Raw genomic sequence first — 15,877 nt, 5'->3', positions numbered from 1 at the left:
CTCTGCTTTCCTGTTTGCATGGAAAACACTACTGAAGCTTAGTGGTTAAATATTCTTTTCCCCTGATATCCTTCATAAAACCCACATTTATCATGAGGTACACAAAAGCCTTTCAAGTGAAAAATGTAGCCAAGTGATTTCTAAGGACAGCAGATGTTTGTTTATTTGTCTTTCCTGTAGAATTAGAATGAGAGAAAACAAAAAAAGGAAGACGAGGCTTGCAACCAGGCTTGTAACCGCATTGGTACCTACGGAGTATTGTTATTGTTTTCCTCCATTACCTTTCCAGTTCCTGCAAATAATCTGGTAGACTTTTCTTTGTATCTTCAGTACACAAGAAGCACTTCTGGGTTTTATCCTTGTAAAAATTCTAATAAAGTGGGGTTCTGAAGTTGATGGCCTTGACCTGGTACTAGCTTAAAAGTCATAATATAATTGATTATTATCTTGAAAGAGTAATAATTATTTTGAAAGAGTGACACCAGCTTCACATCATTGTTTCCAAACCCAGTTGGTTATGTATTACAGATTACTCCCTCCTGGTAAGCTTGCTTACTTATTACTTTTAGGGTTTCTGTGCTAGGAAAATGGGTTGCAAAAGAGACTGTGGGTATCATGACCTCATCATTCATATTCAAAAGAAGAACAGCAAGATTACCATAATGCATTACTTTGTAAAATTATAACCCTGAGAAGCAATAAGATTCAATTACATGTTTTTGGCAAAGTTCTTTTTAAGAAAGTATCTGTCTCATGACTCTATTCTTTGTCTTGATCATTGGTTAGCAGTCCTCATGAGGATTTTTCATCTCCTTAAACCTTGCAAGAGATAAATCCCTCTTTTCCTGTTGTCCAATTCAGCCTTTGCATATGTGCACTTTCTAAAGTGTTAACTGTTAACAGTTGTGCCTAAGAAACCTAAATTCCTTACACAGCCACAGTGCTTTATGATGCTGGAGAACAAATGCGGACCGCACAAGGAGCTTTTCTTCCCCTTTGCTCTGCACAAGACCTGGAAGGTCACACCGAACAAGAATATTCCACTCGTTGAAGTGAAGTGATGGATCCTGTGGGCTGAACTTGTCTAAAGGCAGAGCAGTTACCTTTGTGCAGTCTTGCATAAAGCCCATTGTAACCACTGTTAATGGTGGCAAAACCAAAGAGAAGATAAGCAAAGGATGCTGACATGGGTTTGCTATTACTCCGTATGTACTTCAAAACTCGGGAGATTCCTAAATCAGGTCACATTCACTCCTACAAACTAGAAACAAGAATGGGATAGTTTTTAAGCCAATATAGAGAGTTGAATTTCTGACAGCTGTGTGAGTGTGATCCCTGTAAATGAAGAGAGAGGATACTGCTGCGTATTACAGTTTTATTCTGCAAAATGATTTCAAAGGGTGATTTGAGAGGATCCTTTTAGTCTGCTTCTCATTTACGTGGTTTTCTTTTCAATGTTTTTTCTAACTTCTGCCATCCTTAATTAGAGAACTTAGAAGTCCAGAAGGCTCTTATTTTCTCTTGGGCTTACATCTATATTGCTAAGAGTACTATTTGGGGAAGGTATAGTTAATACCATGTAGGATATGAGTGGCAGAATAGGATTCAGGTCATCCTATCTCTCTGTGTTTTATTATGGAAGAGACAACAAGAAAAACATGTGGAGCATTTTTGTCCATAATGTTGGGTGATAAAATCCCATAGTAGTTTAATGTTGTGGCATTTCTGAACATTTTTTTCCTAATACCACAGTTTAAAGTAGTTCCCCTGCTATAAGATTTTAAAGCAAATAAATTTAGATTGTCATTTTAAGTAATGCTGCTCAGCAATTTGCATTGTCCATCGTGACTCATTTTATAGTCTGCTCTGCTTGCCCGTCTGTCTGTATTACCATGTACAAGGATCTGAGGTTGCCAGCAAGAATATTTCTGAGCAACAAGCAGAAATGATGTGTTGGACATGGACTTCATGGACCTTTAAATGTTTCTAGAAAGGGAAGTGTTAACATTGAATAGATGACGTTAGTATCACCGCCAAGAAAGAAAGAAAAAAAAGAACCCTGAAAAACTGTATTGACTAAATCTTCTAACAATGCTCATGATTTTCCTATATCCTGCTCTGTGCTTTTGTACGGATTTTTCATAGCACAGGCAGACGTTACCCACACTGTGATTCAGCGTCTGTTCCTAGCCATGCTCTTGCAAGATTTTAACCTGATTTCACGGGAGGAACAGGGAATGAAACACCGTAGCTCATGGTTGTCAGCAGTGAAAAATAGCCAGGAATCAGACAAACAGCTTCATTGCTGAGATTATTTCCGGGATAGAAACTCTTCCAACAGCTGTTTGCTTTGGCTACTATTCAGGTTCTTTTTTTTTTTTTTTAATCAGGAAAAAAAAAAAAGAGGTTTGCTTTTTTTTTTTTTTTAAGATGTGGGCTGGTTATTTATGTAGTCAGGAAGAGGTCTCTGCTTCTAGTGTTGTGGTCTCGGAGCTGTTTTGACAGTTGGAGTACAGGGAGGTTTCATCTCTTCTCTCCCATCCTTTTCTCCCATCCTTCATTCACTTAACGCGCAGACTTGGAATGCTGGAGGAAGAAGAGAAAGCGAATTTATGAGTTCTTTACTCCCAGACAGGCAGCTCTGTGGCAGTTACCTTCAAGAAAAGTTCACGCCCCAAAGGAGTGTTTAGTCTTACAGAGCCACTGACTCACAGAGCAGCGTGTGAGTGGCTGCGAGGGAGAAGGGGAGAGATGAAGGAAAAGTTTTTCTTCCTTGTGAAACTCGTAATATTATTGTTTTAAGTTGTTTTTTAAAAAGATGACTGCTACTTTTGTTTAAAGTATTTGTTCTGGAATTGCTGAAGCTGGAGTCTACTAGACTGAGGTCAGGAGCATTTTCTTTGGCAGAAAGAAGATACTTTTATAGAAGCCATGCCTGTGCTTGGGGTTGCCTCCAAGCTCAGACAGCCAGCTGTAGGGTCAAAGCCTGTTCACACTGCCCTCCCGATACCCAACCTTGGCACCGCCGGCTCGCAGCAGTACTCACCAAAGTCTTTGGAGCTTACCGGGGCGGAGAGCCCGATGCTTTCTTGTCAGCTTACCTTCAAGTCAACCTGTGATTTTGGAGAGAGGAGAGCGCTTCAAGGAAAAACCCAGGAGATCGAAGATAGCAAGGTTAGTTGTAAACTTTACCTGCAGATCTCGGTTCTCAGAAAATGTTGATGTGCTCAGACTGAAATCTGGTAGGAACCTACTGCATGCAGAACTTGGGTGTAGCTGAGTAAATAGACTTTTGCTGTCATCAGTGAACTTGCATAACAGCCTTGGAAATTTGTTTTGCTCAGAGCTGCTGTTTGAATAACTATTCTGTTTTTAAATGTTAGTGTTAAATGCATTCACAGATGCATTTTGATAAGGATCAGTAGAATCACAAATAGAGAAAAATCATTCCAGCATTCAGTAAGCAGAGCAATGACATGACAGTACTTAAAAAAGAAAAAAAAAAAAAAGAAATTTTGGCTGCCTCATATTATGTTATGAAGCTTTAAAAGAGCTCTCACGCCTACACCTATTCCCACGGGGAGGCTCTTTTAAAATAAAAACAAGTAATTTATTTTCTTTTCACTTTTCAAATGATCTGACTACTCCTGCTGCAGAACTGCTGAACCAGAAAAACTGCTTCTCAGTGAAAAGTACCTGTGTTTTTCTCTTCTGCAAAATAGCTTCTTCCTAGCCACTATCTAGCTCTGATTCATTGTGATTTAAAAAAAAGTAGGATGCCATGACCACTACTCAGGGGTTTATTTTCATTTATAAGGGAGTTCTTTTTGAGTCTTAAATAACAACTTAAAAACTTCTGCTTCATTTTACACCAGTTTTTCTGCTGTAGTTGAGAAAGATTTTCATGCTTCGAACATGAGTATTGAGTCCCTTCTTGTCAATAGCATATATTCCTGTAGATCTTTCAGTCAGTATATTATGGCTGCATGTGTGGTTTAAAAGCTTCAGGAATCAGTGCTATGTGAGGTTACTTTCCCTGGCTTTTCTAGTACTTTTGGTTTGTGGAACTGATTATAACACTAGGATTAAACATATATTTCTAGTTGCTTCATATGTAGTTGGAGGACACTTGAGTGTCCTCAGAGTTGTTAAAGTGTCAAGATACACATAATATATGCACTTGGTTTTCCTTTGTTTTTAGTTACTGGGTTAATTCAATGTTAGTGAAGAAATCTGGTTTTGTGGTTAAAGCATAGTGTTGGGATTCTGAACACTTGGTTTCCTTTTTAACCCCTGCCACATGTTTCCCCATGAGGTTTTGGTCATGTCACTTAATTCTTCTCTTGGACTTTTCTGTATCACGTCTCCCTGCCTTCCAAGGAGGATGTATTGATGGTCTCAGACACATTATATAGAACTATAAAGAAGAAGCAGACTGTTCATCTTTTGATTACCAGAAGGGATGAACAGCCCTTTTCTATGACATGAGCGTGACATGAGAATAATGCTACAACTTTTAAACACAATGCAATTCATGCTTGCTTACTTATTTTTACTAGAAAATATTATGTTTCCTCTTTAATGTTGTTTTTTAATGGATATTGCATGAAAAGTAAATTAGATTTGCAAGTACTATTTTCAGGAAAAAAAGAATACAGTTACATTGCCTACTGAGAGATGTTCCTTGATTCTTTAAAAAAAAGTGGAGAGAAAGGTATAAGGCATATTGCTTCAGTGTTTAAACCACTTTGGAACTATTACTGATTAGCATGAGACCTCATGGGAGTCAGTCCCTCTCATGTTCCACGTATCCTTCCAAGGCATCTGGTCCTGAGCCCTGCTGAAGTACTAGTGACGAGAGTAACAGGCTAGATGGACCCAAACTGTGATCCCAGTTTGGCATTTCACATTTCATAGGTTGGACAATACTTTTGGTTTTAGAGACTGTTTTTTAAGGGGGAGGTGGGGGAGGAGGTCAACCTCCAAAAAACAACCTACTAGCTGTTGGATCTTTCTCAATGGAGGCAGCTAAGCATTTTTAAAAGATGATCCTTAAAGAGGAAGGCCAGTTTGCACACATGGTGGTCTGAAAACCTCCCCTGGCCACCTGGGTTTACAGAAGTGCTGAGCATTCAATAATTTACTAATTTCTGCAGCCTTTCTGTATTCCCCCCTTACAAGTGCAACATTGTCCTTAAGGTTTAGTGGAAGCCCATGACCCAGCTTTCTTCCAGGCGCATTTATTTGAAGTATGCTCTTTTATTCACCTTTTAAGCAAGTTTAATGGAATCTGTTTGCCAAAGTAGTTTAGGTTATAAAGTGGGACTTTTTGACAAATAAATTATTTTTAGGCTTTTCTTACTGGTAAACTTCAAAAAATCAGCCTAAAAGTATTGAAAGCTATTTTTCTTCACCAGTGATCGAGATCCATGCCACACAGTTTCCCAGTGCTTGGTACCCTCACCAGTATGTCCAGGTTATCTAAGCAGTGGCTCCAAGCACAAATTTGAGGGATTTGTTAGAATTAATGTCTCTTCAGGTTTACTGAGCAGATGCAAGTTCTGCATTACAGATTTTGTTGTCCCAAGGCTTGACCATTTGTGAGTGCTGTTTCTAATAGGTCTTTGATTGTTTCTTTGTTTAGCAAACATGTTAATCAAATGTGATATTCTTGTGTGGCTCTGTGGTATACATACTGCTTGTATGCTTATGTTATATCATTGAATATAAGGCAGCACTGATTTTTGAGGGAAAAAAATATGATGGATATCTATCTGCAAAAGACAATGGAACAAATGAATTAATCATCTGGTTAACTTTTGCCCTTGGCTGCTAGATTGCAGCCTTTAGCACAGTGGGTCACCAGCTTTCTCATCCTGTCTGGAAGGCACTTAGATTGACACATGTACTCACTCTGACGTGTCCTGTTGCTATCTATAAGTGCTAAGGATTCCAAGATAAATTTGGGTTATACATGTCAATACAGTAGGTCATTGCCACCCAGCTGTTTCCTCTATGGCCTCCAGTCTCACCACACCTGATTGTTCAAGACTTTTGACACTTGTGTTGGCTTTCTCACACAACTGCCTTGCCAAGATTGGTTAGGAATACAGCTGCAAACATCAGTTCTCTTTTCCCTAGGCGTCTTTCCCATCTCATATGATTTTGCTGCACTTGCACATATAGTCTTGGTTGTTTTCTTTTTTGTGGACATGATGCAGTTTGTAGTTTAATAATAGTGATATTATTATTTTAATAAAAAGTATGGTAGAAGAAGTTTAAGGTGATTATATTTAACTTTTTTATTAATTGGACAGAACGTAATTAAGCTTAGGAAAGCAAATAATAAGGTGGCAATTATTTAAATTACTCTGTGTGTAGTTTATTTGACTACGCTTGTGTTCAAAATTCTCATAAATTGTGCTTTGGTGCCTAAGTCACATACAGGCCCATTTACTTTCTTAATAAACCCACTAATGTTTAAACTGACTGCATGAACACTTACGATGTGAATAGTCATGCAAAATATTTGAACGCAAGCATTCAGAGCACATTCTTTTTCTCTGAGTATCATATAGACAAAAGTTTATTCCTATATATGTACACAGGAAAGGAATCCAGCTGCTGGATTCATGAGGTGAAATGCTGGCTGTCTTTGAAACAGATGGAGTTTTGCTGTTCAGTTGGACCATGGAGTGTTTTTATGCAAACCCACATCTGAAAATACCAATATCTTTTGTAATATTTTTCTAACTGTGAGTACAGTATCATTTATATTTCTGTGTCCCCATTGTTATATGGCTTGCTAAATTAATGAGATTAAAATTATTCAGTCATGCTAGGCTGCCTTGTGGTACTATTCTACTTGTAGAATGGGCTACTTAATAGCAATAAAATGAAAAAAAAAAAAATCAAGCCATATTGTAGAAAGGTAAATGAAGCAATGGCTTAAAACTCAAGGAAAGAAGATTTTCTATGCAAAACCTATTTAATTTGGTCACTACATGATGACTCTGCACCATATTGACTAGTAATAAATGCCCAAAGGCAATAACGTTTTACTCCACGTCAACACAATTGACTTCAGACGCCCTCACACATTTGATGGTGTAGTCACAAGGGCAATGCCACAAATTCTCCCTGGCACAAAGCTGAGTAGCTGCTGGGAGTCAACACCCTTGCTAGGCACACAGGTCTGCTGGCCTGGCTGCCCAGGGATTCTCCTGGTTGTGCTCCACTTGAAGCTCCCAGGCATTTCCTCCCATCATCAAACTTTTGACTTTCAGGAACACTGCACCATCACTTATGTTCACAAACTGAATTTTCTCTGGGCTAAATCTGATATATTAATGGTAGTGTTTTGGTTATATGACTTGGATGATAAGATTTTAGCCTTCTTTCCTGAGTTAATTCATTCCTTTACTGTCATATTATCTTTTTTTTTCCTTCTTGTTTTCAGTTTCCCTTTGTCCCTGCTATCTATCTGCTGCTGTCTGCTTTATCTACTTCTTCCTTCCTGTTGGCAGACATCTTTACAGACTTCTGCAAATGACTCATTTTTCTCTGTATCCACTAATCAAGTATTCCTGTCATGACTGCAACATATTTCATGTTACAAAGTGCTAGTCTGGCTCTACAACTGATCCAGTACACATATGTAAACCTAAAATTTTTCTAGATACTTCAGTTTTGAGGCTTTATAGGAAGTTTCTTGAAAGTATGGAGATACATGGGCAGTAATTTGTGATCTCCTTTAGAGGGGTGCAGCCTCACCAAGTTCATCATCACACAGTCTGACACAGGAAGATCTCAGGGGAACTCAAGAAACGGTTCTTCTGCAAGACCTTTTGGAAGACATGAAAACGAATATGTGTCAATCTGAGGAAAGAGATACAGATGGCTTCTTCTGTAGAGCACAGAAATCAGAGCAGTTTAGCTAGTCTATAAATCAACAGAACAAAGAAGAATAGATGTGCTCTACCTAGGGAGCAGGGCCAACAAAGAATGGGGTCTGAAACAGTTGTAGCAGATGAACATCTTTAAAGTAATCTAAAATGAATGTCAGTGTCACAAGACAAAGCTAAATACTTTGATGAAATTAGGCGAGAACATATTGCTGCTATGACTCTTGAGGTCCATTTCATTTAGTATCATACAACTGCATCTCAGTCTTTGCCTGAGGTTCCAGTGTCATTCTGCCAGCCCTGTTGCAGTAGGACATCAGAATGAGCATAGAAACCTCCAATTTTTTCATCAGTTTTAAGCAGTTTGTTGGTGATGTGGTAACTCCTGCCCGCCACCAGACACCAGACTTGGAGGACAGCTAGGCTCTGCTGTCCAGACAAATCTCAAGACAAATATTTTTGCTATCCGCACATGGGTGGAGCTCCTGCTCATGCCAATGGGAGTACTGTGCACATTGAAAAAACAGATGTGTGCCATGAATGACTTCCATATCTCCATATTTCCTCAGCTAACCACTCCACACCATTTACTTAGATTCTGCGTGACCCTTTCCCACCATTCCCCATATCTCCCCAAGCAGAGCATCTGTTGCAATCCCACATCTCTTTGACCTTTCAATTTCTTGGATAACTTTTTGTCCGGTCTCTCAGGGCCAAGCTCCACCAAGTTTCTTGACATACTGAATCTAGGGAACATAAATAAATGAGTTTATTTCCCCATTTTGTCATACCCTTCCTTTTCTCAGAGCTAGCGGATTGGAGATGTCTGTCTTGTGGGTTGGCAAGAAAAGAGGCTGCTCATTGTGCCGAGTGTTTCTTTTGCAGCACTACAGCCAAGGCAACAAAAAGGGCAGCAGAAGCAGCCAGGGACCGCTCATCTTCTCCCCATAGTGACCGCTAGTGATGGGAAGCCAGCATTGTTTCAAAAGCACTGAAATAGCTGCCAGAAATTTCAATCGGCACTGCTGACACCTGGGACTATGTATGTTTAAAATTCACAGAGCTCCAGCAAAGCCAGGACAGTTGGCAGGAGTTCAGATTGTCAGCAATTTCAGCTTCTTGCCTTGTGCTCTGAATTATTTCTTTATCAAACAGATAACAGTGTCTTTAATGTGTTTTATGTATCCAGCACTGTCTGTCTACGCTATATTATAACTGATTTAAGAGCCTTATGCTTTATGAGCTTGGAGCCAGCTTCACTGCTACATGTTTATTTTCTAGTCATCTGTACAAAGCACATTTTCATATAGTTGAGATAAAGGTACAGTAACACAACTTGCAGCTCTCAAAGCTTTTGTATTCCTGAGCAAATTGTATTGAGTATAGGCTGAAAATGTTTTTTGTTTGTAATTTGTAATTGAGACTGTGGATAGGAGCGTACTTACCAGCCTGAGTTTAAGACCTCTGCCTACTTTTTTACTGTTTTTTTTAATTTCTCTCACAAACTAAGAATGTAGAACTCAACATATTCCCTTTTGATTTGTGTGTTGCGAGCTGGTATTAGGCATCAGCAGAAAACAATTACTGTTACTCTTTTGTATTGTATCTGTGCCTAGGAAAGCTGCTTGGAGATTTCCTGACCAGACAACTTTTCATTAAAAAATCCTTTCCTTGAAAATGGGAGTGTGGATGCAACACCAGAGCTCCAGAACCTGAAGCAACCCAGCAATTTTGCTTGGTGCAACAGTCTTTCAGCCTCTTTGGGTGATCTCTTCTCCATGACCATAAATGGAGAGAAGTGGTCTCCATCTCTAGATTAGAATATTTGGCTTATATTATACCCAAGGTGATTTTAGTTAGGCTTTAGTAAAACTTCCCTGCAGTAATAGCAGTTTAACAGAGGAACACTTTGCATGCAGAAGGTGTAGGATCCTCATCACTGGAGTATTTTAAAAAACAAACACGTGTACACCTGTCATTCATAGCATTACTAACACTGATCCTTGTGCAAAGGACTTGATGGCCCTCATGATGGTCTTCTCATTCTCTTTTTTTTTTCCTTAATTCACCTGAGTACAACTCTGTGGTGATGCTACTCTGAGAACCTGAGCTGACAACCCAGTGGCCCATAGTGCCATAGAGATGTAAGGACTCCCTTTGGAGACAGCTTTGCTACCTTAAAAAATTGCCATTGTACAGTATAGGCATTTCCCAAGGCATTTCACTGAAGCAGTGCAGTTGCAGTGAAGTTTCCCTAAAGCACAGGTAGGGTATCATTGGAGATCAGCCAGCTAGTTGCTTGTTTAGGAACACTCAATCCCTGGTGTATAGGGTATCAGTATTAGAGTGCCCTCATGCCTCAAGATCCTGTGAGGTCTGGCAGAAGAGTGATTCTCTGGGACTTGGTTCTTTGCTCTATAACAGGGAACATAGAAGCCCTGTGAACCTAATTCAGTTTAGGGTTCTGAGTTTCTTTAAGAATCTCTTTAGGAGCAATGCAGTGAGTATTTCAGCTGGCTGCATTTTGTAGGGGCTGTTCAAACTGCTCCCTAGAAGACAGGAGCATACCAATGCACCCAGCAGAGTAAGGCGTACCACTAAGATTAGGAAGTTCAGTTCAGCTGTAAACCATTTCTTCCCTCTAGTAAAAACATATGAGAATGTCCTTTCTGTGGATTTTTTGAGAGTTTCAGCCAGACTTTGATCCTAGAAAATTTTACTAGATTGATGCCTTATCACAACAGGTAGCGTGCATGGGTGCAGTAGAAGTTAGTTGCAGCCATACAGAATGTGTGGCTGCATTACACAGAGTGTGGGAGAAAGGGAAAAATATTATCCCCACAGTGCAGAGGGAGAGGAGAGATTAAAGGGGAAATTATGATTTTTCCCACACTCAGGCTGGGACTTTGTGGCAGGACTAGAAATTTCAAGTCAGAGATATCTTGAGTCCCAGTCTCCACATCATAACCACAAGCCTATCCTTTGTCTTTGCTAAGAAATCAGTTAAGAATAAAACATCCAGAGAATGAGGACAGTTTTGGCTTTTGCTTCATTTCAACATCGGTGGCTAGCATCAGTGTGGGCCCAGCTCTGAACTGGAGGTGGAATTTTACTCCAGGAGCCACATTCTTAGGTTTTGATGTATCTGATCTACACAGACTCTGACACAATTTATTAGAGAAGTAGAATGTGTTGAACCCTTTATGGAGCAGTATAACATTCATCAAAGTCCTGTGTGCAATGTTGTTGATAGGCTTTTCGCTTCTTAAATATGATGTGGAAAGTGTAAGTGCTTATGGAATAAAATCAGATCTTTTGGATCAGATCAGATGACTTTTTTGGTCCTAATTTGTGCCTTTGAATACACTGTCTGGCTTCTCTGTAGCAGAAACTTTTATTTAGTAAATAATAGGGGCATGAATTACAAATGAGAACTGTTATTTTGTTTGTTTTTTTTTTCTCTAGTACACTAATTTTTTTGGAGTCACATAGCTTTTCTTGCACTTGCATACAGGGCATGCAAAGAGTAGTTCAATTTAAAGCAGCTCTGTGTTTCACTTTGACCTGATTCACAGGATGTGGTCTTGGAGGAAGCCCGTGCCTCAACAATAGGCTTTTGACAGCAACAGTGTTGGTGGATTAAGCTGGAAGAGGAGGAAGCCTCTATCTATTCTCAAACCTTCTAATGGAATATTTTGCACTAATCTTCACTTGGCCATGATGTTTTTAAGGTCACAAACCTTTCTCTTTTTTGTTGTCTTTGTTTGACTGTTTTGTTTTGTTTTTACTGGCAAGAGGACATTGACTGAAAGACAGAATAATTTCTTTAAAATTCAGAAAAGGAATGCAGAGTGTTTTGTCTGCTAAATGTGAAGGGATAATTCCTCCATGTAAGATGTGCAGATTTCTGATGGCTCTTGTGTATATTCTGTGTAAACTAAGTTGAGAGAACTTGGAAAATAAGCAAATCAAAGGGAAGCATAATTTTAAAGTGGTTAGGGCTAGATCGTAGTATTTCTGGATATATAAACTGAGAAGGTGCCAGCCACTAAAAGTCTGTAGTAACTCTGCATAAAACATGAGAGAAGCTAACCAAGTATAATATTAGTATTGTCCTAACCTACTTTCAGCATGACATTTGGTCTGATTTATCTTTTTACTTATGTTTACTTTCCTTTAAACCCTCCTTTACTGCTCTGCACCTCTGATCTTAAAGCAGTGGTAAGCATTTCATCTTTCTATATACCTCTCAACAGTAGTTCAAAATATTTTATTCAGGTAAAACTCTAGAATTAGTGAATTGCAGCAAGTTTGAAAAGCTAGAACAACAATAACAAAAGATGTTGAGCTCTCTCTTGTGTTTTCTATTCCAGAATATCTCCCTTTGACAATTTTAGCACCTGACTTTGTATCATTTGGTGCTGTGTAAACTCTGAAAGATTTGGCAGTGAAAACTTCCTGTTGTGCATCAGGATTTGATTCAGAGGGCATGTGTAAAACCACCACAGCTTAATAATCAGAGTGGTCATGCACAGAAAGATGACTTCCTAGCAAGTGCTGGAAAACATTTGAGCACTTTCATTAATCAGGAAACGTTGCATGGCTCATACGTGATTTAGGGTGAGTAAGAAATAAGTCAGGGTGCAGAACTTTTACTCACCACTACAACAATGGGATTTCCTGGCAACACATCTATGCAGTAAACAGGCTGTTTTCTTTCTTTTAAGGGTATTTTTTTTGGTTTGGTTTAGTTTTTGGCTTTGGGGTTGTTTGTTTTTTTTTTTTTTTTTGGTAAGCTGTCTCTGTAGTGGAAATAAATAGGCATTAAATAAGAATGTGAAATAACAAATAAAGTTCAAAAGGAGTTTAGAAATTTCCTCAGCTGATCAGTCTGCCTGCTTTAGTCATTGCTGGCCAGCTCACCAGCCAGAGACAGAGTGCTGGAAGGAAGAGCTGAAGGAATCTGTTTCTCATGAAGGAGCAGGACAAACCTGAAAGCTTGAGAGCTGCAGGTTCAGATTTGCTTTTGAAATGCTTCTGAGAGGGAACAGGGCCTAGCGACTAACATGGGAAACCACAACCTAGTTTCACTTCTGGTTTGTATCAAGTACCTCCTTGAACTCAGCTCATATCTAAGATGGTAACAATGCCATTATTTTTAAAGTTATTTGGTGGGTAAGTACATTTTTTTTTCTTTTAAATATTGAAGAAATAATCCAATTAGCTACTTTTTAAAAAGTTACTGAAGTTACTTTGAATGACCTTAGAAAAGCTTTTTTTTACCTAATCAGTTGCTGATGTTAGCAGCTTTCTGTCTGTCAGTTTAATAATGCATCCATTCTTCGTTCTTGCTTGTAATAAGAATGCACAAATAGAAGGCATTTTATATACAATATACATTTTTCCTGTGCAAGTATGTGATCCTGACAAAGGTAAGGAGGGAATAACAGTGCCTTTGTTGTTTTCTTCTCTGCAGTACCACACTGAAGACTGGTGTGGTTCTCTATTATTAGCTGAAACCTAGGAAGCAAGTTGCTCCACAGAGAAACTCTGTGTAATGACTGACAGTCCAAAAACTCCATTCATGGGTGATGCCATCCTCAGATGTAAATTTTTAAAACACAATCTAATTTGCAAAACTTTCAGAATACTGACTGATTTTGAGAAAGAACTAGGCTTCTTCAGCTGGATGTCTGGAATGGGTTGATGGCTCTGTCACCTATGAATGATGGCAAAGAAGCCCTCCCAGACTAGGACAGCTATGTCACTCACAGCTTTAAAGAGTTTTGCTTTCTGAGATAAGCTATTAACAGAAGGGAGTAGGGAATAAAAGAAAAATGTGTGGAAATGAAAACAAGGCTTTCTTCCCAGGGCCCTGCCATGTCAATGGAGGATTTTTCTGGGTTATTTTGCCTCATTTGTGGACATGATGCAGAGGAGATGTGGAGTCATGAGGGAAGCTGAAAAAGCAAATTAGATGAAGTTTCAGGGGAGGGAGCACGCAAGACTGAGCATATTAGGAACTGGTGTGTCGGACTAAGTAGTGATTAAAAAAAAAAAAAATTACTTAGAGGGAATTTGGCAACAGAAAATGAATATAATACAGGAGATTCAGATCAGCAAAAGAGACATTGGAGAACTCAGGCTCCATAAAAACAAAGGGATTAAGGACATATTTGCATCTGTGGAAAATTTGATCCCGTCTCTCCTGAACATTGGAGGTGATCTCATCTAATTTGAGAGAAGTTGTAAGATCTCATTGTGAAATACTGATATAAATCCCAGCAAAAGCGAGGTGATAGTGGTCTCATTACAGTCTAAAGGGACAAAAGTTTCCTTCAATTCCCATTAGACATTTCAGCTTGGATGACATTGAAGTCAGGATTTTCAACAGACCTTTTCGCTCATATAAATACAGATCATTAAGAATCTCAGGAGCCTTAGCACAGGGTAACCTAAGATTCATAACACGTTAAAACATAAACAAGTTTTGTCCTCATTGACTATGCAGAAATATTATGTATCTTGATCAAGACATAAACCAGTGGCATATCCAAGAATTGGACTTTTCAAAGGTGAATATTAGTTCCTACTGTATTAGCAAACTTGTCTTTGTAATTCAGGGTTTCGGTCAACAGGCAGGACACTGGCAGCAGCTCTGCCATCTGTCTCTCCACTTCCCTCTCCTGGGCTGCATTTGTCTTCCCCAGCTCTTCTGTGGCATGAGCTGCCTCAGCAATGTCAAAGAGATTGATGCAAAGAAGGTTATAAAAATGCTTAAGTTATTGAGAAGTCATTTTCCAAACAGACTAGAATTTGTTACCTCATATTTGTATTCTTCTGCAGCTCTCTCCTTTTGCCATCTCCCTGATGGCCATTGTTAGCTCCATCATTTTAAATACTTCATTTTAGAAACATGTCAAAATCAGCCTTTCAAAATCAGCGTGTTCTTGTTGAAATCAGTGGAAGTTTCTCCATTTACTCACTGGAGAAAGGATACCATCCCATTTCATTGTGGCTAGACAATCGGTAACCTCTTACATTATCACAAGACAGATTTTCAAGCTATACAAGCCACTGCTTCTTCCACAAGCCAGCATGGTGTTTTTTAAACAAACAAACTGCATCCTGTCTTAGAGGTTGTTATGTCTGTTACTCATATTTGTTCTTAGAGTATTCCAGGCTCAAACAAAACCTAAACTCTGATGAGATATATGTGATTAAAATCTCTATAGTCAGGTTTCTTCATAAGTCAAGAAAACCATCCAGTAGTTGGTTAATGACAAGTATTATCACAGAATGAAGCAGTTTGATTAACATCTCTGCCAGATTTTCTATAATAAGGTTTTACAGGTAAACTTGGACAGAAACTTCCTCTGCTAGTGTTGTTAATTAGGGAAATCAGTTTATATTTGTGAACAAATGTATCAATGTGCTGTTCCCTGTTTGCTTAGGTCATGCAGATCCATGCAGATTGTATATCCATTAGTGTGTGAGCACCTTGCTGGTTGTGTGCAGAGCTACAGTGTGTGTTAAGATCCTCAGCACTGTATGGGAGAAGAGATTCTCAAAATGAAATGCAGTGCATTGCAGGTCCGGGACAAAGCTCTCATTTTGGGGAATGTTAGACTGTGTTATTATCCTCAGCTGTTTTATGCCAGACAACTGGAATATTATTTTCTGATAATCAGGTAATCTGAGACTTTTATTCATGGAAACTATGGATTTAAAAGGAAAAAACTCTATCTATCTCTATTTTTTCTGGTATTCTGTCTACTCAGATGACCTATGGAATTTGACAAATTAAAAAATCCCCAAATATTTAGGTTATGATTGTAACTGAAGTATTTGGAAATGTAGATTTTTATTATGATTTATATCTTAATGTGTTTTTGAACAAAAATTAATAATCATGATCGGCATGTCACTGACTTTATTTTCCTTGTATGGCACAGTATGCAGTTCGTGTCCAT

At 38.8% G+C, this 15,877-nt stretch overlaps 1 protein-coding gene across 5 annotated transcripts in view; it reads left to right on the top strand.

The window, feature by feature from the left end:
* The first annotated feature begins 2,355 nt into the window (after positions 1–2,355).
* The window catches only part of NAV3 (neuron navigator 3), a 268,312-nt gene continuing 254,790 nt past the window's right edge, over positions 2,356–15,877 (top strand). For all 5 annotated transcript variants that reach the window (XM_082055777.1, XM_082055776.1, XM_082055774.1 and 2 more), the window contains exon 1: positions 2,356–3,174. In XM_082055777.1, coding sequence (XP_081911903.1) covers positions 2,932–3,174 — 243 coding nt within the window. In that variant the 5' untranslated portion in view covers positions 2,356–2,931. The remainder of the gene's footprint in view (positions 3,175–15,877) is intronic.

This window comes from Streptopelia decaocto (assembly GCF_964273445.1).
Source record: "Streptopelia decaocto genome assembly, chromosome: 1".
Lineage (NCBI taxonomy): Eukaryota > Metazoa > Chordata > Aves > Columbiformes > Columbidae > Streptopelia > Streptopelia decaocto.
The sequence above is the reverse complement of the archived record's forward strand: the minus strand, read 5'-3'. Positions and strand labels throughout refer to the sequence as shown.